This window comes from Perca fluviatilis, chromosome 11 (assembly GCF_010015445.1).
Source record: "Perca fluviatilis chromosome 11, GENO_Pfluv_1.0, whole genome shotgun sequence".
Lineage (NCBI taxonomy): Eukaryota > Metazoa > Chordata > Actinopteri > Perciformes > Percidae > Perca > Perca fluviatilis.
This window is the reverse complement of record NC_053122.1, coordinates 25,520,085-25,543,945: the sequence shown is the minus strand read 5'-3', so window position 1 is coordinate 25,543,945 and position 23,861 is coordinate 25,520,085. Positions and strand designations below refer to the sequence as shown.

The 23,861-nt window shown below is 41.8% G+C and overlaps 1 protein-coding gene across 4 annotated transcripts in view; it reads right to left on the bottom strand.

The window, feature by feature from the left end:
- LOC120568352 (ephrin type-B receptor 1-B) overlaps positions 1–23,861 on the bottom strand; it is a 181,448-nt gene that overhangs the window by 13,687 nt on the left and 143,900 nt on the right. For 2 of the 4 annotated variants that reach the window (XM_039815787.1, XM_039815790.1), the window contains 6 exons: positions 22,820–22,982; positions 20,315–20,423; positions 19,252–19,316; positions 12,614–12,802; positions 11,172–11,419; positions 8,690–8,905 (listed from right to left, as the gene is read on the bottom strand). In XM_039815787.1, the coding sequence (XP_039671721.1) occupies positions 8,690–8,905; positions 11,172–11,419; positions 12,614–12,802; positions 19,252–19,316; positions 20,315–20,423; positions 22,820–22,982 (990 nt within the window). The remainder of the gene's footprint in view (positions 1–8,689; positions 8,906–11,171; positions 11,420–12,613; positions 12,803–19,251; positions 19,317–20,314; positions 20,424–22,819; positions 22,983–23,861) is intronic. The other 2 variants (XM_039815789.1, XM_039815788.1) reach the window with 2 other exon arrangements.

Below are 23,861 nucleotides of genomic sequence, written 5' to 3'. Positions count from 1 at the left end.
ATCTGGTGCAGCTCCTTTAGACTATTTAGGTTGTTAATGCTTCTCTGGCTTAAATGTAGGTTAAGGCTGTGACAATCTTTTTTATAGCCTTCACGGCTGTACGCATGCAATGTCATAAAGTTGTGACGGTGCCATAGCAATCTTACCCTGCAAATTTGTTTTTGTGTGACGTCTTGAGGTTGTTTGCAATACTTTTGTGTCATTCTTAATTATTTGCAATGCATACAACAGAAATGGCCATATGTACCATCTAGACCCACACACTGTGATTTTTATGCATTACTTTTTTGTAAGATTTGTTTTTTCAGTAAGACAATTCAAAAACACATCTGCTCATCAAGTAGTCCTCCATATCTCTGCCATCTGCTGGCACCATCAAATTAATTCAAGCAAGTACCAAGAAACATGGTAATATTAGACATGATTTTTTTTACAGAATGTGGACAATAGGCAATCTTATCAAACTTGAGCACAACCTGATGATGACGATGAGGCTAATATTGTTCCTCGTGTTGTTAAAGCTACTGGGAAGGTAGTTATAAAGGCCCATTTAATGAGAACAATATGAGAAAAGCAATGGTCATGTCAGCGCTTTGATTTTGAAGATCTTAAAAAGCTTCTTATGTGGAAGTTACTGCTTTTGTTAAACAACAAATTAAATCTCCCTTTTGTGACACTACAGTCTTCAGTACAGTATTTATATGGAGACAAAAGCCCACCAACAGAGAAGGTATCACTTTTACTGATTTAGTTGTACACAGACCACTTCATTGTGAATCCTGCTCCGATGCAAATGCAGTCCAACAGACACAGATGGCGAATCAATGCCCACCTTATACTGACTCTGGCAAACACGACAGAAGGTATAAATCAAGGCGGGGTGCTTTGAATGGTTGCTCCCTCATTGATGTAGGGACCAGGTATGGATCATACTTTCTTTCTTCTTTTCAGAGCCTATGCCTCCTACATATTCATATGCATATCCATTCCTGGATATTTTCCGCTGTTGAATTTACCCCACGACTGAGGAAATGTAACTCTACAATCTGAATACAATTAGCAAGGAACCTCTGAATTAGTTTCAAATACAATAACAAACCCGGGTAGGGTAGCATGTTTGGGATTTGCTGCAATTATGAATGAGCGTGACTGGGGTTCTTTCCCCAGCAGCAGTGACTCTACTGTAGCTAGGCAGGACACTCTGGTGGGAAGCCAGATAGGGATCACGCTTGGTCACTGCAGTGGTGACTCATACTTATGGGGGGTGGGGAATTGGAGGATGTGTGCAGGAAAGCGTTGAACTCTACGTACTCTCCAGTGAAACTGGTGGATGAAAGTAAGTACCTGGGATGTGTATATATCAGCCTGGTCGCACAGAATTCCGTGAAATGATCACAAATTGTTAACAGCGCATTACGTGGTGGTGTGCTGTGTGGCCACCACAGAAAACAATGGCAATGTAAAGTCAATGAGAAGATGACGTAGCATTAAGAGCGACTACGGTAGCGAGTAGTACGTAAGGCCGGAGGTTGGTTGGGGTGGTGGATGGGTCAAACACAGGACTTTCACCCAGGAGACTGGGGTTTGTGTCCCGCATGTCAAGTTTCCTAAAGTCGCTTTCTTCTTTTCCGTCCCGTTCTTCTCGCGTGTCACAGAACCGTAAGCCCACCCATGACCTTTTCCTTAACTTAAAAGGTATTGTGGAGGATTTTTTTTTTCCGGGTGGATCATCAAGACTATTGGTCCTCCTAGTTGTCAATCATTCTGGCACTATGTTTACGTAAGGCCGTCGTACGTGCTCGTCCCTAGGGTAGTTTTCGCTTTCTGCGCATGAATACTTTCAGGTGTGTATGTGTGGTGAGCTACGAGTGTCTACGAAAGGTATGACAAGAAGAGAAAGGCCTCTGAAGAAAGAAACAAGACCGGAGTGTTTTTGGGAGAATGTTTCACACGCTGGCGTGCGCTAAAAGCACAGGTTGGGCTTCCCACTGATGCCTCAGTCGCGAAGTTTCTACTCGACAGGTAAAGTTTGGCATGCTATTTGGAGAAATCCATTTAAAATCACTGCTAGTAAAAGTTGATGTAAGCTATGATTAGCGATGCTAGCCCTGGCACAAGTCACGCACCGCGCGGACACGGTAAACATCTCAATTTGTGAAAAAGTGCAATATAAGTGCATAGGCGTTACGTCTCGGGAGCAGGTAGAGTGTTGCGCATGTGCATTTTTTCAAAAAGTGGAGAGGACGGATCTTTTCTAAAATTCGGGAAAATCCTCCACTATACCTTTAAGGGGCTGTGTTTATTTAACGGAATTCTTCCGTAGGCCCATCACGGAATTTTTGGCGATCCGTGTTCATTTGGTGGAATTCTTCCGTGGGCCCATCACGGAATGTTTTGCGATTCCGTGAAACTGCCACCGATTTTGAGTTAAGGGGCCGTGTTCGTTTCACGGAATTCTGTGAGATCAGGTTGGTATATATCTTATGCCGCCCATTATCCTTTTACCAAAATAAAGGAAAACATCTCTTGATCTTAAAATGTTTAGCGTTAAAAAGAGCTGCACTCCTTTCACATGTCCATTTTTGACAATACTGCGTTGACAAATTACCATATGGTGTAGTGTGAACTGGAGAGCAAATGTGAGATCTGTAATTTACAGTTGGTAATTTTTTAACGCAAGCACTATTAGCGGCTTGGTGGAAAAAGCTGTTGACTTATTCAAATGCTTTTGAATCGGAATTTTGCTAAATGTATCTTACATTCACAAGAAATGTCAATAAATATTATTGTACTTATATAGTATTTTATTAATTTTCAGTCTTTGCCTATCTGATCTTTGCGTAGGATGAACTTGCTGTTGGCCTAAAATTGGCTTTGATAATAATCAACAGTGAGATGGGTTGTGGCCATCATGGTGATGGCAGTGCCTTAGGGAAGTCCTAGCAACAGCCATAAAGGGTTTACATGCAGGGGTTAATATATAGTAATGTTTTACAGGTTTACTGTCTATGTAAATATGGATGTTTGCATACAAATGTGATAAGTCAGAAAGGAAACTTTGTTTGCTTTTGGCTAGGTCCATATGGACATGTTCCCATTTCACTTCTTGTTTACTCAGATACTCTACTACATTTTCAAAGATCTGTATCAAAAATATGGGTTTCTTTCAACCAAATTGCCCAAAAATAACATGGATGGTTCCATACACGAAACAGGCTGTACTTATGCATCAATATACGTTCCTCTGATCTTAATTATTAGCTAAAGTAATTCATAATTTCTGGGGGGTTTTTTAACTCAAAATTAGGCATATTTTAATATGAATGAGGTTTACTGACCATGAATTCCAAACATAAGTGTAAAACTAGCGGTGATAAGTTGGAATGAAGTTGGCTTAGAAGATGTAACACAGAATTGGAAAATGTATACTTTATGCTTTATAAAACAGACAGGGACGACAACACAAGGGTTAACTTGCAGTGCATAAATATTTCACTACAAGTTGAACAGACAAGCCAAAAAAGTGCACGGGCTTGAAGCCAGAGAGAGAAAGAGAGAGAGAGAGAGAGAGAGAGAGAGAGAGAGGGATAGGATACAAATAGAAAACAGACGAATGACAAAAACAACAGCGCGGTCCACCTAGTGTGGGCACTGGAGCGGAGCTAAGAGAATGTCACTCAGGTCGCAGGGATTTGACGGATGAGCTTTTTTACTGGCTCTGTGTGACCTCGCCTTTCAACCCCTCTCAGCCCCAATGACACAAACAAAGAAAGGTGCCTAGGGGACATATATGTTTATACCCAGGAACACAGCACAAACACACACTTCTAACCACATGCATGCCCACTCAGTCACAAGGTACAGTACACATTGTGTGACATGCAAGGCAGTAACAGGCTGAGGCACAAACAGAAATTCCTGACCAATACCCTCCCTCCTTGATAGAAAGGGTAACGCCACTCTTGTCTAAGCTGTGATAGACTGACTTTCACTCATCCATAAACGCAAAACACACAATAAAACATATGACGCATCACTGATGCAAACAGTTTGACCCATCAGTCTTCATATCTTTACTGAGTACATGTAGGTCGTTCTGATGCGTCTTTTGTGTTGCTCTGGGAAAAGTTTTGAAATGGGAAAGGAAGTAGACAGCTGGAGAAAAAGGGAAGACAAATAAATGGATGCAGGGATGGATGGCTCTTTCAATAGATGGATTAGTGAATAAAGAGAGTAATGTGAAAGTCTTCTCGGTTTGCCGGGTGTTACAAAATCAATCTTCTTCTTTGTCAGGTAAGCATGGTGACTCACATCCCACCTGGACTCGTGATAATGCGCCTATAAGCTACTTCTTAAAAACCATGCAACCACGTATATGTAATCAGGCAGTGATGCAAATAAAAATACAAGAAAGCCACAGCTTCATTGAAACACAATCTTTAAAGTCTCCCTCCAATCAAAAATGTGTTTTTCATATGTTTATGTCCCCTACAATGTCAGACCTTGACTATACCGACTTGTATCTGTGCACAGTTTGTCACTAGAGAGTTGTTTTCACATTCTTCTACTGTGCACTTCCCTGAAATCTGAGATTCAAACGTATCTCGGGCAAGCTTGATTAGGTATGTCAAAAATGCATAAACCAATCTCTGTTTAACATGGGAAACACTATTTGACGGGGCAACGATTTCGACACAACACCGGCAAAGAAACCTGAAGCCTCCAGCGCACTGTTGAGCGGGCTGTCAGTACTGTCAAACAACACTTACCATTCTGATGCGTCTGCTAGTCGCCGATTTTAGTGCACAACAGACTCGTCATCAGTCTGACTGACACCGGGTTAAGATATGACGCTTAAACTCTAGTTTAAGATTGTGAGCCCTCCACCGTTTCTAGCAATCTTGATGCACATTGCTCTTTCACCGATCAACCAGAAACTAGAATGTAGTCAACGCATGAGTCTCAACATAATGCGGGCACAGTGTGAAGCCAGATATGCCATAATTTCCCAATGAGGGAGAAAGAGTAAGGGCCCTATTTTAACGATCTGAAACGCAAGTATGAAACGCCAAACGCAAGTAGCTTTGTGGGCGGATCTCTGGCGCTGTTGCTATTATAACGGCGGGATAAATGAGTCTTGCGCCCGACGCAAATCTTAAATGGGTTGGTCTGAAGTAGCTAGGTGTGGTTTGGGTACGCGTTGAAAATAACCAATCAGAGGCGTCATCTCACATTCCCTTTAAGAGCGGCGGTGGCTTGTTCCATGGCGGATTGCTATTATGACGGCAGATTTGCCTGGCGCACGCCAGCAGGAGCTGTCTGGGATGCGGCAAAGTAATAAATGCCCGTCTTGACCGGGTGGCGATGTTGCTGCGGTCTCTCGGGCGCATCTCCTCAAGTCTGGAGAGGATTGCTGCAGCCATGAAGCGTGGTCCTCCAAACGCACCACCTGCACCTGTTGTGCCCCTTCCTCCTCCCCCCATTCCATCTCCGTCCACCCGCTCCATCAGGAGCGCATCGCGCATTACTCCCGGACCAGATCCCGCCGGAGTGTCCAATCCCGCCGTAGTTCAACATCACGTCTCCTTAAGTCCTCTAATATTCCCTCATTTATGTCATCAACACATCCATGATTCATGGAAATGTTGTGTAAAACACAACAAGCCACAAAGAATGCTGTGACTTTTTGAGGACTGTACTGTAAAGTGCCTCCTGACCTATCCAAACACCTGAAGCGCATTTTCAGTAATATTTTTCTTTGTAATTATGTATGGTTTTTAAGATAGGGCCCTAGATGTGTTTCCAGTCCCTTTCAGAGAAAAGAAAAAACTTTTTACGTGGAAAACCATGTTAAACAAAATATGAATCATACTTTAAAATGTTTTTGGAGAGGGTCTTTAAATGAATTTGCACACATCACCTTAGCAAGACCAGTGCAGACCAAGCATTGTCCCGTGAGCCTAATTAATCACGATTTTGGTTAGCAGCCAACAGAGAGGGAGGACAGCCCCCTTCTGTCTGAAACCTCCACAACATTGCTCCAGAGTGAACCCACATCCAGTGTTAACACAATTACCAGCATGTCCCCCCAACCATACATCCAGCATCACACCACAGGCACTGTAATTGGTGTGCCTCGAATTGCAGGGAAAAATTAGAAAAGCAGTAGAGGGAAAGAGGTGATTAATTTGCTGGAGGAGGAGGTCGATGGTGATTTAAATCACTGCATGTCAGCGCAATTTAATTTCCCCGGATTCCCTCGGCCTTGTCTGCCACGCCAGCCTTGCTCGCTGATTGGTTAGCGCCAGGTCATAGCTGAAGAAGTCAGGGAGTGAAGGGCACCGCGCATAGCTTAATTACAGTATAGGATCCTGTCCGGGACCCACCCCCCTCCATGTTTGTTTACATGTTCCCCTGAAAACAGGGGATGAGGGCTCAGGAGGACAGGTGACATGAAAGTCTGGGGCAACATCAGCTAAGTCTTCACGAACTGTCCTCATACGTCAGCTAATCACTTAAGACTTTAACAGTCACACTGACGGACTCTCATTATGTGATATGAATAACACTGCTCTCTTGACTCGGAAAGAACAAAAATAGTAACTAATAGAACTGAAGATTTCATCTGGATGCTAATGTTAATAAGGCAGCACTCCGTATGAACGTGAAGCACAGCCAAAGCTTTGATGTGCTTGTTCAAAAAAACCATCAAAAAACCATCACAACAGCTCCCCAGGTTCAAACTTCAAACCTCCCTTGCTCTATTGACTCTCCAGATAATGCCCTCAAGGAGACTTTGTTTGCATTAACAACATCAAAATGCCGATTTCAATCTATAATCCAACCCCCCCCCCCTTTTACACCCTGTTTTATTAGCAAGCTCAGCGGCGCAGACAACAGGGATGCTGCTCCTCTTTGTTGCTAAATAAGTACCGTTCAGCAAGGTTTACCCACAGGGGTCAAGCATACAAAGCAAGCTATTCCTGGGGAACAATTAGCTCTCGGCCACGCCAATGTGAGGTCACATCTCCTCTGGCCTTCTTCCTGTTCACACCTGGGCAACCCCCTCCTGCCAAACAGACAAACTGTTCGGCAGGAGATTTTTTTTTTTTTTGCATGTGTGTTTTTGCATATAACGTTATAAATCGAACAGTTTCTACCTAAGCTTAGCCACAAAGGAGGAAATGAAATAGAATATAGTTTCTTCACCTATATTTAGATGTAAACTAGACTTATAAGAGAAAATTATCCCGAGACCGCTCTTTTCATACCTAGGTAGCAATGACTCACAGTCTATTTGACCGTATGCTTTTGATCTCAAGATTTGCATGTGTTAAAATACCTCTGATACTAATCCTAGAATAGGCCCTTTTTTATAGCATAATATAATCATATTTATTCATAATATTACAGTACTGCTACCAAAATTCTGTACATTCACAGTATATACAATGAATCATTTTCAAAGAAAAGGAAAGAAGCAAAATCTCTCCTCCCAGGTTAGACTGGCAGAATAGTTTTGTGTAGGGCCACTGGAGGCTGGTGACCCAAAATAATAGGACAGGTAAAATACAGGACATGGTGCAATGACTTGCAAAATAAATGGGAATTGCAAAAATGTTTGGCTATTGTTGACATTGTAAGTATATTCAACTTACAATATAATGTAAAATAAAAACTTCTACATTTAGGTTAAATAATATAGAAGCATGCTCTTTATCCTCTATTGGCCAGTTTTGCTTGCAGAGGACCTTACTGTCTACAAAATACAGCCAACAACACACGATACATTGGCAGGAAAACAAGCTAATTTGCACCAAAGTCTCAAAGCAGAGTCAATGAGGTGATACTAGACACATGCGCATGGGCCCACACACACACACCCACACAAACACACACATGCCTGTGTGCATGTATACATCATCGCTTATATGCTCTCTCACTCACTCACACACACACACACACACACACACACACACACACACACACACACACACACACACACACAAACACTAAAAAAACATGCACAAACTCAGGCATGCTGGGAGTCCTAATGACCTGCTCCGTGTGTTTGCAAGGGTGTAAGAGTGTGTTTTGAATTAGGAAGAGGAGAGGCAGAAGATGAACTAACGATGGCTGCTAATAATTACAGATCTGTAGTGTGGAGGAGTTAATGAGCAGCCAAAGCCTCCCATGATGCCCCAGTAATAATGAATGAGGAGTGAGAGAGAGGAGGGAGGGGGTGGTAGCTGTCAGTTTGAAAGGCCACAATGCCCTTTGGTTTCTCTGCACTCTGGGCATGTCAACGAGAGAGGAGCCTTCCCAGAGGAGGCTTCTCTCCACACTAATGAAGATGTGACAGACCTCCGGTCCGTGACTTGCAGAGTATAGGAAAGAAGAGGAAGGGGGATGAGGAAGACGGACAGCTAATATGAAATGAAAGGCAATGAAAAGGTGAAAGGTTGCCAAGACTTTCAAAAAGAATGACAGCGTCACATAGAAGCAACACTGATTAGACTGATAGGTGATGGTTTTTCTGAATGTTTCGATTGCTGTACATGTCAATAACAAATTGACTGGACACTTAAAAAGCTACATTACATTTAGACAAAAACTGGACGAGTAAAATAAATGATGTTACCCACGGTCCTTAAAAAAAAAAAAAAAAGTTGAATATTAAAGTACTTACTAGAGAGCTGGTGTAGCTGGGATCAGAGGTGTCATCCTGCAGGTAGCGTGACAGGCCAAAGTCAGACACTTTACACACCAGGTTGCTGTTGACCAGAATGTTTCGTGCAGCCAGGTCACGGTGGACGTAGTTCATTTCTGAGAGATATTTCATCCCAGCTGAGATCCCACGCATCATCCCCACTAACTGGATCACTGTGAACTGACCATCATTTTGCTACAGGACAGAGAGAAAACAAATAAAAGCGGTTATTTAGATATTATCGTTGGCACGATTCACATAAATGAGAATAGCTGGAGGATAGAGAGATGTCAGCAAATTCTGATATTACTGCTTTTAAAAGGTAATGACCTAATTATGTGGATTCTTCGCTGAATCACAGATACAATGTTGACTGAAAATTCCAGGCTTGAATGTATGTACTGTTAAATACCGTACATACTGCCTCACTTCTCTATTTCTGAAATATCAGAGCAAAATAAATTAAATGTTTGTGCTCTTTTATGACATATTTTACAAACAACATGTACTCTTGAGAAAGGCTGCCCAGTGGGACTCTCCTCCAGAATTATAAAGACCCTATAGCATATCATTATTACCACAGCCAGAGTGTATGTTTACTCATACAGTGCTAATGGGATACGCTCTGTTGTCAGACCTGGCATGTACATAAGAAACAAGTAGGCTTATCTACCTGCTTTTCCCATCTATTTTAGGTTGAAGAAACCTTTTTTTTTTTCCTTTTTTTCCGCTGCCACTCATTTGAAATCGTTTGTTGTTTACACTTTGCCATTACAAAATCAAATCCTCCTAATATCCAGAGGAGAAGGAGAGTTGCATTAGATCAGAAAAATTGATTCTTAAGCCAATCTTGCTCATTGTAGGTGTTAGAGCATTACTCCATTCAGGCATGCAGGCATCCATCTCTTCAACATCCACGCATGGTGCCACTACCCCTGTGAGAATGCTCTGAAGAGCAAGCTTTGAACCCCCGAAACACAGTAACAAATAAGAGGGTAAGGGAGATCGATGGAAACACAAGTCGGATGTGGCGGTTAGCAAAGCCAACTTCAAAGAGCCCCTTTAAACCAACCCTAGATCAAAGTGGAATAGAACTCCAATCCATGAGATTGAATGAGGAAAAAGCGAGTTGAATATTGATTAAGCTGTATGTCCGCTCAATCCTGACTATAGAAGAAAGAGTGAAGAGACCATTAACAGCTCCAGCCATTAATAGAGAAATTAAAGGCCGATAAAGCAAGCTAGTGGAAATTTTCAAATTAAGAATGATTGAAATCATGTTCATTGTCATGAAACATATTCTCTGTTGCCACAAGATAGGTTCAGAAGGCTCATTCTAATTTGTATTAGGAGGGATTCTTGTTATGGACTCCTTTTCTGAGACTGTTTAACAATTAATTTCCAATTAGCTTCTCAGTTCCATAATGCAAGCTTTCTGTTCAACTCCTGAATAGGACTTTTGATCACCCCATATACAGTGTTGAGGAGTAATAAGTTACATGTAACGGCGTTGCATAATTTAATTACAAAATTAAGGTAACTGTAATCCGTTATGTTACTGAGAAAGAATGTGTAATTAAATTACACTTACCTATTAAAATGCTTATTATTATTATATTGCGGGTTGCATCAATATTTTCTGTAAAAAGCTAGGCTATATGTTAAATAATATTCATTTTGTTGCTTTGCGTGTGTTTTTCATGTGCACAATGTCTTCTTTTGCCATTTCCAGCCACAGGCGTTGAGTAAAATTTAATGCTATTCTGATTCTTAAATGCCTCTCAAGCTATCTGAGAGTTGCCACCTTGGCTGTGGATAAAAACGTGTTCCAGTGCTGGACATATAAAAAACATTTCATTCAAATTAATTTCAATCAACGTTGATGTCCAACCTCAGGAAACATCTGCAGGTATATAAGTCAAGTTAGCTTACAGTAACTGCAAGCAGCCATATTAAATAAAGTAGGGAAGACATGCCTACGCTCCGTGTGACACACCACGCTTCTATTGTGTACTCTAGCACCATATTTAGCTTGGTGCATATCCAGCAGACTTTTTTTGTTTTGTTATCATTTTAAATCCGTGACCTCAGAATGATCTCATATTAAAAAGAGGTGCTGAAGTCTGACTTTGTGGTGGCTGTTCTTCAAAATAAAATTATTATAATCTTAATTCATGTGATCGAGGACTTTAATAAAAGGAGTATGACAGTAGTCAGTGTTGAGTACTGCTGTAAGGGTAACACTGCCAGGTATAAACATTTGCAAATGGTAAACAGTTGAAAACATTCATTAGAAATGTAGAAAAGTAATCAAAAAGTAATTAAATGTAATAATTAAAACAGGGTAACTTGTAATCGATAACCTATTACATTTCTGAAGTCAGCTTCCCAACACTGCCCATATAACTGTTTGCAACTTTGTATGACACAGTACATGTATGTGTCCACAACCATTACTCACCCTGAGGAAGGAGTCAAGTGCACCATTCTCCATAAACTCTGTAACAATCATGACCGGCCGGCTTTTTGTGACTACACCCTCCAGACGGATTATGTTTGGGTGGTCGAACTGGCCCATGATTGACGCCTCAGACAGGAAGTCCCGCCTCTGCTTCTCCACGTAGCCGGCCTTCAGGGTCTTGATGGCAACATAGATCTCCCTCTTACCAGGCAACTTTAAACGGCCCTTGTACACCTCCCCAAATTCACCTAAAGGGGAGACAGTGGTGGCTCTGTCAAAAAGGATAACTGATCTACTTTTGTCTGATCAAAAAGTGATCACACAAAAGATAAGTAGAGTTGATGAGATCTAAATCTATTCATCTATCAAGCTTATTTACATCCCATGTCCCTTGGCAGAAATTATAGATATTCATTTAGTCTTCATCAAACAAGCTGAGTGTTGTCCAATACTCTTCTAGTGCTGCTCCTTTGTGATATTCTTAACAGTGTGGCTCCTCTGACTCACACGATTAATCTTTCCTAAAAGCTGGCCAAGTGTCTTCGTATTCCCCGATCATAAAATAACAGGACAAGGACTATCTGGTAAATATCTGGAAGCCGTTTGATTAATTATCACCATCTTGCTGTCCTGCAGAGACACCACACAGTGAAATCAACAAAAACGGAAATCTTTAATTAGGAAGTCCCCTTGCATCCTTACCCCTATCCTATCTCTGTCACTTCCTCACACCTAGCTTGCTGAGTAGGCCAGTTTGCAGCAGCTATTCCAGGCCCAGTCTCATTACCAGAGGTATTTAGCCTCTGTGGGAACCAACACATATGGTTTCAGCATGTCCTTCCTCCTGTAACAAAAGGTGTGTCCTGTCCCAAGGAAAAGACATGTTGGCGACACATGGACATACTAACCTGAAGCTGTTTTAGCTTCCAGATGCTTGGAATTTACTTCAAAGCAATTAGCCCCAAATAACCAGTTCATCAATTTTAATAGACATTTTAAAAATAAATAAAACAGGACACAGGACAGGACAGAAAACAGAAAATATCTCTACCTATTTTGCATGTAAGGTAAATGAAAGGGGCAAGGTAGAACATGTTAGTGAGCAACACTAATAGGGTGCAAAAACAGAGAAGCGCAGGGAATAAGCTGCAAGGCTTGAGTTATTTCTAATGCCATTAGGTCCCAGGGTATCTGGCCTATATGCTGCTCGTGCTCTTGACGTGTTCCCATCTGATGTGGCTTTACCACCTTGAACAGATGCAGGCTACACTTTTTTGCACACAAACACACAGACATACACATGTAACATACATAAATACATCAACATATAGCAATTCAGATTCACCTTTCATACACATGCGCACACAAGTGCACTCACTCACACACACACATACACACACACATACACACACACACTGCTCCATAGCATCCATTCTCCATACCTGCGCCGATGACCTCCTCGATCTTGACAGTGGAGACGTCAATCTCCTTGGCGAATTCTCGCACAGCTTCGTTGGGGTCTTCGTAGGTAAAGGGATCAATGTAGATCTTCATCCCCGGGGAGCCTGAGAAGTGGGTCGGGCAGCCCAGTGGGGAGGGGCAGTTAGACATGTCGGCTCGCAAAGAGAGTTCTAGAACAACCAAAGTGCTCAATGAGCTTTCCAGAAAAAGACACCGTTCTTTTTTTTGTTTCTTTGGCTAATGTCTTAACAACTGATTAATGCAATTGCCCTTCAAGTTGTAGCTTAATGTAGGTCACAGTTTGACACAGCATTACTTACAATCACTTAGCATTCTTAACTTAGGGCTGGGCAAAATATTGATATTATAACGATATTTGAGGCTAGATGTGGTCTTAAATTTTGGATATTGTGTTGTCTTTTCCTGGTTTTAAAGGCTGCATTACAGTAAAGTGATGTCATTGTTTGAACTTACCAGGCTGTTCTAGCTGTTCTATTATTTGCCTTTACCCACTTAGTCATTATATCCACTATATATTGTACTGATGATTATTTATCAAAAATCTCATTGTGTAAATATTTTGTGAAAGCACCCATACTCAACCCTACAATTTCGCGGGAATATCGACATTGATGTATTTGGTCAAAAATATCTGATATTTGATTTTGTCCATATCGCCCCAGCTCTATCTTAACTCTTGTAAATGATAACTCCATTTGCTCTGTGGTCCTGCTCAGAGAGAGGCAAGAGCACTACAGTATGCAAATGAATATTATCACATATTGCACACATTAAATAGTATAGGTGGATTATTGCAGGAGCGGCCTCATTTACAAGAAAAGCAGACAACGAAATGGTGGTTCGATGATTCAGTATTTGGAAGGGGGAAACAGACCATTAAAAAAACAGAGAGAGAGAAAGATGAAGGGATAGAGGGAGGGATGATGCTACGTAGAAAGAGTAAATGTAGACAGATTTTTTTTCCCTTTTATCCCTTACCCTAGCAGTCCCTGCTCTGCGATAGTAGTAGAACCAATTTCCTCAACGCCTTTCCCTGTAGGAACTCATAAAGAGATAAAACCACTGCGCCATCAACTAGCTCTTTATGCTGTTCTGCAATAGGTGACTCAGTTCACAGATTGGAGATGACTGCAAACGGAGGAGAGATTTTCAGTGTTGACAGGCCGGGCGGGCGGGGAGGAGTGCCCCAAAACAAAAACACTTGTAAACAAATTCAATACACGCTGCCACAAGACGGACATTACGGCGAGCAAGCAGACGTCAAATCACCATTTCTGCAGTGACACTCAAGGGCAGCCCTCATTCTCAGAGCTGTTTAGTCAAAACCTTGGCAGCCATGATTGGAATAAACCCATCTCCATCAAGTCAATTTGCGCCTGCTAATATGCATAAGCCACATGGAGAGAGGGAGGGGTCTCAAGGGACATGGGGAGGATAAGGTCTGGTCTTGGAGGGATCAAGGTGCCTCACCTCGCTCTTGACTAGAAGCTGATTCTGGTTACTGCACTAATTGCCTTGAACCCTGTCTGCGTGAATGTAATTGCTCATTAGAGATTCCATACAGATTGGATTCAAGTTAATCCATCAGAGTGTTTACAGCTTTGCATTCAATAGAGTCATTCTATTTGCAAGTGTCGCAAAGCTGCTCACACAGCAGCACCACTGGGTGGGACTTTAAATCTCAGCAGGGAGCATATACATCAAAAAACATATGAGAACACATTATCTCATACACACATGCGCACACGTCCATGTACACCCATTACTTTCTAATTCACAGTCCAGAGCCCACGTTCATATATCATTTAAAATGCAAACAGTTTATCTCTCTCCCTCCCTCTGGTACAGCCCTGGTTAACTGGACTCATCTTTTTATGGCCATCAGATAAAAAATAGATTCATGCTTTAATATTTCATAGTTCCTTCATTTGAGTGTATGAAGCAAATCCAAACGCCAGTTCTATTTTTACCCAACATATAAAACAACAAGCCTGGCTGCTGCAATGATTCATGGGCATATTACACATACCATAACTTCATACCCTTTTTCAATTAGATCGCCGCATATAACATAAATGTGACAAATGGACAAACTACTTTGAATTAATAAATAGAAACAAAATCCCGAGGCTGTGACACAATTGCTAAAATGGTTAAGAGTATTTAGTTGACCGGAATTTTAAATCACAGTTTACTGTACTGCATTTAACCATGTTATTTTCACCAATGTCCAGCATTTAGCCTGTAATTAGTCTGCCCTGCTCGTTTACTGAATGGCCCTAATGTATCCACAAATCAACTGCACGGCAGTAATGCTTACATTAATCTATTACTGGCTATGGGTACAATCAAATTACTTCTCCTACTACACAGAATTTACTTATTTCCTAAAGACAAATGGCAAAGTCAGTAAGTGATGCAGTAGCTCCATAAATGCTCATCTTTTAAAGTTAAATCAATTCTTTCAAATGGTAGTCTTTCACCGAAGAAACATACTTTCTCCTAATTCCTTTTGCCTGACAATATTTGTAACTTGGCCATTTCAGTATATAATAATTATATGTTTTATGTGACTATCCACTTTGAAAAATGAACATACACAATTGAAGGACACAGTACGCCTTTAGTGGATACGGTCCCATTTCTTGTCGGTCCGAGATGCACACTAATCTATTCCGGGGCTCTGTGAATATAATGAGTTGAGTTTATTTCCTGAACGCAAACTAATTATCCATGTTTTGATGTCAGAAAATCATTTGTCAGACACACACTGCAGCTTATTAGCATGGAAATCACAGAAGGGGTCTAAAAATGGTATGGGCTTAACAGTCACATTGGTATAGATGTAGATTTGGGTTAATCAGGCACATGGTGCCTTCTGTACGTCTTTCTGAAAGATACATTTCTGATCAGCAAAAAAAGAAGGGTTTTACCAATAATACTTTGGGCCCTATCTTGCACCTGGCGCAGCGCAAAGCCCGACAAAGTGTCTTTGCTAGTTTAAAGGTCCCATGGCATGAAAATTTCACTTTGAGGTTTTTTAACATTAATATGAGTTCCCCCAGCCTGCCTATGGTCCCCAATTGGCTAGAAATGGTGATAGGTGTAAACCGAGCCCTGGGTATCCTCCTCTGCCTTTGAGAAAATGAAAGCTCAGATGAGATGATCTGGAATCTTGCTCCTTATGACCTCATAAGGAGCAAGATTACTTCCCCTTTCTCTGCTTTGCCTGGCCAGATAATTTGGCCAACCCATGAGAGAGAGAGAGACATCATGGCTTTCAAACGAGAAAAGTGGCAGTTGGTCAAGGCCACACCCCCACTCTCCACCTTGCCCTGCCCTCTCTCCTCCTCAATAGCTACAGACACAGAAATGGCACATACTAAGGAAAGCTCATTGTGGGACTGGCTCTAGTGACTGTAATTCTGCACCAAGGCTGAATTTCGGGAAAGAGACTTCAGATACAGTATTAGGGGACCACTAAGGTCTATATAAAAGCATCCAAAGAGCACCATGTTATGGGACCTTTAAGACCAACGCAGTTGTCAATTTCCCATCCAGCGCCCGCATCGTTTAAATAGCAAATGCACCTGCACCCATCTTTGCGTCCATTGGCGTGCTGGTCTTACAGGGAGGTGTGTTCAGGTGAATTCCTGGTGTATTGCTATCTTCAGGCAGCGGGAAGTGATCGCGCCATTGGCCAAAAACCTGGTCTAAAGTCAATAGCGCAGCATTTCATTGTTATTTTAACAGCGAATTAGTAAAATGTGCCTAAGCTCGTGCGCACACTATGCTTGTTACACACACACACACACACACACACACACACACACACACACACACACACACACACACACACAGGGAAGCGCAGCAGCACACAAACATGCAAAAGATTACAAATAAAAATATTATGGTGCAAATCCGCCATCGTAATAGCAATGTGCCAAGGTACATAAGCGCCTGGCTTTTAAAGGGAATGGGAGATGACCCTCTGATTGGTTTATTGCATGTTACGCCCAAAACACACCTATGAATTAATGAAGACACTAAGTACAACCCTTCTGAACCATGCGCCCAGCGCACGGACCCTTTTTTCCGCCGTCAAACTAGCAAAAGTGGATTTGGACTCGCCCTAAACGCAACCTAACCTGCGCCATGCGCTTCACGCCGTGCGCTTATAGATCGTTAAAATAGGGCCCTTAGGATGATAAAGGGCAATGACAAATAAGTCACAACATTCTATGGATGCTTACCGATTCTGTGTATGCCTTAGCTTACTCACTGAATTCACATTTATGAATGCAGTATGCAGTGGCAAGAAAAAAGAAACAACTGAAGTATAAACATATTTGGTAATTTTGCTTCCGAATCCCATTCTCGTTCAGTGCGAGCTCCAGATGCTGAAGCACAAACAACAGCTGAAGCTACGGAGCAACAAACAGGGATAGAACATTGGTGATTTCAAGATGTGTTGGTATACGCAGAGAAGCATTAGGGCCTCCAGTAAACATGCAGCGCTTAGAAATGTCTGTCTGTTAATTTGCTGGTGTTGACAAGTTGTTGATGTGTGGAAAAGAGTAAAAAGGAATAGATGCACTGAGAAAAACTGTAAATGCTGTGAAGCAGCCAGTTGTGTATAATATGCTGGGATGAACGCTGGTGATGCGCTGATGTTTGCAATTAAAAGAAAAGAAAAATGATCCAGGCTGCGCAAGTAGCACTTAAATTATCTGTGGGAATGACGTGTGTGTTCATGTGTGTCCCCCGATCTGCTTGTCATGACATCCGATCCGGTGTGTGGTGTAATGCTGGAGGTCTGATTTTCATAACCATAACCACGCTGCGCTGTGCTGCACTACTGAATTTACAGTATGAGCAGCATCGCTCTTGATGCCTGTCACATTAGGTGGGCTGGGAATGAGGAGACATCACCTGACGTGTATGGCAACAGCCGGAACAGTAGGCAGCTGGGTGAATGCCGGCTACACATCTTTTTTGGAGATTCACCCAAAACACTTGGCTGAGCTGCACTATTTAATTGTTGGGTTGAATACTGTAATTACAAAACTGCCAGTCAAATCTTGAGTGAACAGAAGAAAACAATGCATCACGGGGATGGGGGATTACTTCACGAGTGTTGAGCGGTGTGAAGGTTGAAGGAATGAACCGATGAATAGGATCCCTTATCAGCGTTTTATTTCCTCTCCACTTCAAATTGCTTATTTGATGATTAGGGCTGCAAACGTCTCTGATCTTTTGTTTATTTCACCACTCACGTTAATTGCATTTGGTTTTCCCAAAGATAGCCTGTGACAAAACTGACTCTTCTGCCCACAGCAAGTTTAATGAGCCCCCGGCTGCCATTGCTGTAGCTTTGACACAAAGTAACTGTGTTGAAACGCTTTGCTGTGTCAGGCTCAACAAAACTCCATCCCCTCGAGTGAGCCCCTTTCCAGACTGCTAGGTCGGCAGTACATAGGGCTTTCATTTAAGGTACAAATCTCATACACACCCTTTTGTGTGTAAGTGTGTATGTATGTGTGAGAGGTTATATGGTTGTCCCTCCAGGCTCCTTCCCCTCATCAGTCGGTGCCAGGGGAGCGCTTGAAACATGACTCAATCACGGCTATCATCCAGCCCTGAGAGGTGACTGTCAGTCAGTGTCATTGTACAAAGGAAGGAAAATGTCATTTACATCCACAGACGCCTGCACCTCAGGTAATTTCTATTTTACCTTACCTCCTTTTCATGAATGCATTATGTAAGATTATATGCTTTATGTACATGTAATACATCATATATAATATAATAGCTGTAGAGGACTGGACAAAGTGAAAATTGGAGATGTAGAAAATATCAATAAAATATGTTAGACATTTAGATTCTACCTATATCCACCTATGCAGCACAATCCTTTCATTTTTTTGTACAGAAAGTGTTCAACTGGAGCTCTGCATCAACATAAACATAGCAAGAGACAATCGTACTAATTTAGCTAAATCCTGTCTGGGAATAGGAAGGATGTGTACAAGGATGAATGGCAACAGATTCTATGAGTCAGACTCATGACTCTAGAGTTATGGCCATTTAAATGAATCTGTGGTGTCACCTATAGATCTACAGTATTACACAGGCGATTTGAAGGGGGATGCCATCTCCCTTGTTAGCAAAATTACCAAATTATTAATGAATTATTACATTTTGACGGAGTGTTTCTATTTTAACTGGCACAGCTTTTCTAGCCTATGTTGCACTGGTTATTATTATTATAGTTATTTTGGTTCTTCCAAGTATTTTATGTTCCAAATTTGTTAAAGATTGAATTCAATTTGTAATGAAGTGGTGAAAAATATTGTTCTGCTCAGGCAGAAATTTGTGTGGGCTATACTGATTTGTTCATCTTGAACCATGACATCCAGGAGTAGTCTCCCAGTTCAGGAGTTATGAGCCAGAATGTTAAGCGCTTAATAGCCATATGGCCACCAAGGTCTGCCAAGTACGTTTTGAAATATCCAGCGAATTAACAGACAAACATAACATATGGGACCAAAAATGAACCACTAGCTTATAGGAGCACTAAGTATTAGGGTTGACTCACCTCTTCCTGTGCTGTAATGTTGCAACTTGTCACTGTACACCGCCTCCTTGGTGTATGCCCTTTTCCTGAGGGAGCCATGAACATTGAGAGAGAAGAGAGAGAAAAAGAGAGAGAAGAGAGAGAGAGATGACAGGATGAAGGGAAATGTAACTAAGGCCTTATTACTCTTCATGTTTCTCTGTATGGCCTGAAAACGATGTGGCTGAAATTGAATCAGTTGCAAAAGGTTAGCAGTGGCAAATGAAGTTTATGAAAATGAGCTGATTTTTAATTAGACCTTGATAGGATCTCTCTGCTTTTCATCTGTCTCCGCAGCCTGAGCATCAAAAGAGCCTGGCCCGTTTGAAGAACACTTTACTTAAAGTTACACACAGCACTGCAGAAAATTTGACTTTCATATATCTAAAGCAGAGCAAGATAGGAATGTGACAATGTGACAAACTGCTACTAAAATAAATTGACTTGAGTAAGTTAACAGGGCAACGTAGGAGTTGTTAGGATCTCTATGGAGTCAAATATTCCATTTAAAATATGTCAACTTAGCTTTCCTTTCTGTCAAATTGATTGCTATTACTAAATGCTGTAGTAGAGTAAATGTAAGTAGTAGACATACTGCGTGATTTAACGTATGACCTGGGAATGTGGCTTTATTGCTATTACAGTATGTCTCAAAAACATACAGTTTCAGTATTAAAGAATGTCATCTTAAGATACATTTCCCATGTATATCCCTGTTGAATTTTACTTTAACATAATGTATTATATGCAAAGTAGTCATATACAGTATGGTTAGATTGTGACTTGAAAACTTTGCAATCCATTACAATGTGCCGATTATTAGCAAAGGAGGGAGCATGCAGGGCTTCTGTATTGGATACCATTGGGTTCATGTCATTATGTCCACCTGCTTCAGGGGAGAAAAAAAACTTAGGAGCATGAAAAGAATCAAAATTAAAAAAACATTAAAGTTTATTTGTCAGGGTCACATGTAGCAAGGAAATCACAAACTTTGCAGCAGTTTCTGCATGTATTGCAAGAGATGGAAAAAGGAAAATGTGGTTACCTGCTGCACACGATGGAGATAGCGACAAGGGAAACAATAAAGACCACTCCTGCTGCCGCTGACCCCGCAATCAGAGGAAGCTGTTCCCTCAGCTCAGACTTGAAGTCTTCTGTGTCACACAAAGAGAAAGGCAGATGTACAGACATTGAGAATGCCTTATGTATAGAGCTTAAGGAGCATGACCGTGTATTTTTATGGAGGTGTGTATGTGAGTGTGTTTGGGAGGTAAAGAGTGAAGAAGAGGCAGAGCAGAATGGTTAGACTGGGTGTAATGATGGATAAAGAAAACATATAAATCTCTGCAGAGCGGCGCTGACTGAAATCCGGTGAGCTTTAGAAAGACTGACTGACAGGTTGTGTTTGATAAACCAGCAGAGAGACACAGAGTGACAGAGAAGCATAAAATGCATGGTGAGAAAGAGTGAAAGGGGTCTCTCCGCTTTCTCTGCTGCAATACCTGTCAGAAACGAGCGGACAAGAAAGTGCACCTTGGAATGTTGTTTCTCAGGTGTCGTCTACTGCCAATCACACATGTAGCCCAAACACGTTTTATGTACAAAGCTGGGGCAGGCTGGTAGTAGTTCAGAGCACAGCATAAATGCCTGCCTATAAACTCTACACAGCAGAATCCTCAGTTATCGTTTTGTGTGGCTTTCCCGCGACTTTGGTACCAGCAAACACTGTAGTTAAAGCAATGCACGATTTAGCATGCTGCAGGCAAATCAGCAGCTTCTAAATCCAATCCCCCGTGTAGAATGGGCCTACTGGATTAAAGTGATAAAGGAAGAACTAATGCATCTTCCAAGCAGTGTGAGAGCTGGGATATATATATTTTAACTTGCACATTTATCAAGTACGTTTTAAAGCAAACAGTGTGAATGATGTTCCTGCTTCTCAAGCTTCCAGGCAGTCTTACTGTTCTCTTTTGATGCATATTAGGCGTGATAGGTCCAGACAAATCTCCTTGCTTCACCTATATGAGAATGGTGATTTTCTATGACAGCCAGAAATCACACAGCTACCTGTCCCAGTGCTAAATAGACTACTATTACAACCAGTCAGTAAACAGGGCCTCAGCCTATTAGAGAACTGGAGAACTGTAACATCCTGTAACCCTACTGATGGAGCAATCAACTCTTTTTCATCACACCTGTCAATCAAGTGTGTTTGTGTGTGTGTAGAGGTGGCAAAAGGACACCCAGTGGAGGTGTATGAAAATGTGCCGACAGGAAGACAAAAGGGATTATATGTTTTGTGGAAAGACATGGAGGGAGAGCAGCGGTTGGGTGGCGAGGTGGTTTCTTTGTGAGACAGTGGAGCGGTTTGACAGGGGGGGAAGAGGAGACCGGCAGAGGGGCAGGAGGTGGAGCCGTGGCTGTGATTGTCAGCAGTTCTCTAGCGTCTACTGCTAATTGCCTTGACGAATGTCGTGCTATGGCAGCGAGCCAATGGATGAACTACAAACAGTGTTTGTGTGAGCAAGCGTAAAGCGCGTGCACATGTTTGAGGGAAAGATAATTTGCGACCGTGAGGGTGATGCAAAGGGAGCATGACTGTGCCACTACATCTGCTCTGCTCAGGTAAATAGCCGCAATGATCATCACCTTCACCATCATTATTATTAAGCTTCCCATTTCCCCCTCCCTCAAGATTATCACCGTCTTATTCATCGTTGTCATCTTCATTACCGCCATACAATGTGGAAATGTCACTCCTGTCTTTGATACATTATGAGCTATGGCCACATGTGCAAAGTAGGCCAGAAGTCCAGCCAGAGGCACAATAAGGCAGCGCGTTGGCAAATATTGTGAATGTTATCAAATCAAATGTTTAAATCATCCAGACTGAATCATGCTGTATTCATTTTAGCTCTGATTCTACTGCCTGGCAAGTATATGAAAAAGTATTAAGAAGTGAATAATTCCTTCCCTTACAGCCCCCCCCCCCCCCCCCCCCCCCCCCCCCCCCCCCCCCTTTCCCTTTTCCTCAAAAAAATTATTTTTCACCCCCTTGGCTGTGTTGCCGCTTTTTTCGCTTCTCTTCAGCCCCTTCCCTCTCCAACGATCCAGTCCCCCCCAACCCCCCCACCCATGGCAAAAAAAAATTAATCTCATCAACTACTAATCACAGCTATGCATTCTGGGATGGCTCTCCAGCAACAGAAGGGCCGGGTGAAAAACCAATTAGCTAAGCATTTTGGATCAAGCACAGTTAGTTGCACAAACAAAAGACACTCAGCGTTCTACATATTCAAAGCACCCACACACACACACTCAAACCTGACCGTGAAGGAAATTAATTTAGCTGTAGAAATAGAAGTGCAATCAAACATTACGGTTCCCTTCTATCGCACCTACTACAAATGCAACAACAAATACAAAGAGCGACAAGAGCGTTAGAAAGAGTTAAGGTGTGCGTGTGCGTGTGTGTGTGTGTGTGTGTGTGTGTGAGAGTGAGAGAGAGAGACACAGAGAGAGCTGTTTCTCCTGGCTCGGCTATCCTTACCATCTGTGAGGGTTTGGAAGCACATCTTGCTGCTGTCTTTGCCAAAGCCAGCCACAGTCCGGGCCCGCACCTGTACCACATAGACTGTACCCGGTCTGAGGCCCTCCACGCGTGCAGTGTTAGTTTGGCTTCGCAAGATGGTGGAGTTAATCTCTGCATGGTCCTAAAAGGGGCAGCGAACACAGGGAGAGCAGGTTAAAGATGACTTACAGAGAAGATGTCAGCCAGAAGCTGTTTAACCGCACAGTTAAGAAAACAAGACTCAGTGGTAGCAGCAGGAGTTTGACAGTGAATAAACAGACAAGCATTAAGGATATATTATAAAGAACGTGGACCAAATTTGAAGGAAATCAGTTAAGGCTGTATAGTGTAGTTGTAAACCGGAGATACAGGAAATGTAGTTTACTTTTGATAAACGTATACAGAGGACAGATGAAAACAGTAGCTAAAGGGAAGAATAGATTAACAGATATGTTTATTTTATACCATTCCTAATAAAGCGTTGGTCACTTTGAACTTCAAATACACAGCAAGCATACACACATTAAAACACACACACAAACACACTTCCCATTCATACAGTCACACACATACACATAATGGTAATTAAAGGCAATCATTTCTCGGAAATTACAAAGAGCAATAGCTTCTTCTGAACAGTAATAGAACAGCATTACATATTTGTCTCTTCAGATGTGCTTTTTTAGGCAGTTTAATTACTGCAAGAAGTTTCAACATTACATCCGCATGTTTTGTTGTCTGAAGTAGGTTGCTTTTTAAATATGATGGCAGGCCAGTTCCACCCACAGTTTTTTTTTCATTAAAAGGGAATGCTATTAAAATCCTCAGTGCTGCTTGTCGTAATAGTCTATCTAGGTGTCTCCCCTCTTTTTTATGCTCTAATTTTATGTTTTAATATTTGAACATATGTTTAGATCCTCTCAAAAGTCTTATTTCCACATGCATTTATGTATGCATACATATAGCCATCCATTATCCAATGTAGATGAGCGTGGGACCTGCCCTCCAGATCCTGTATCTC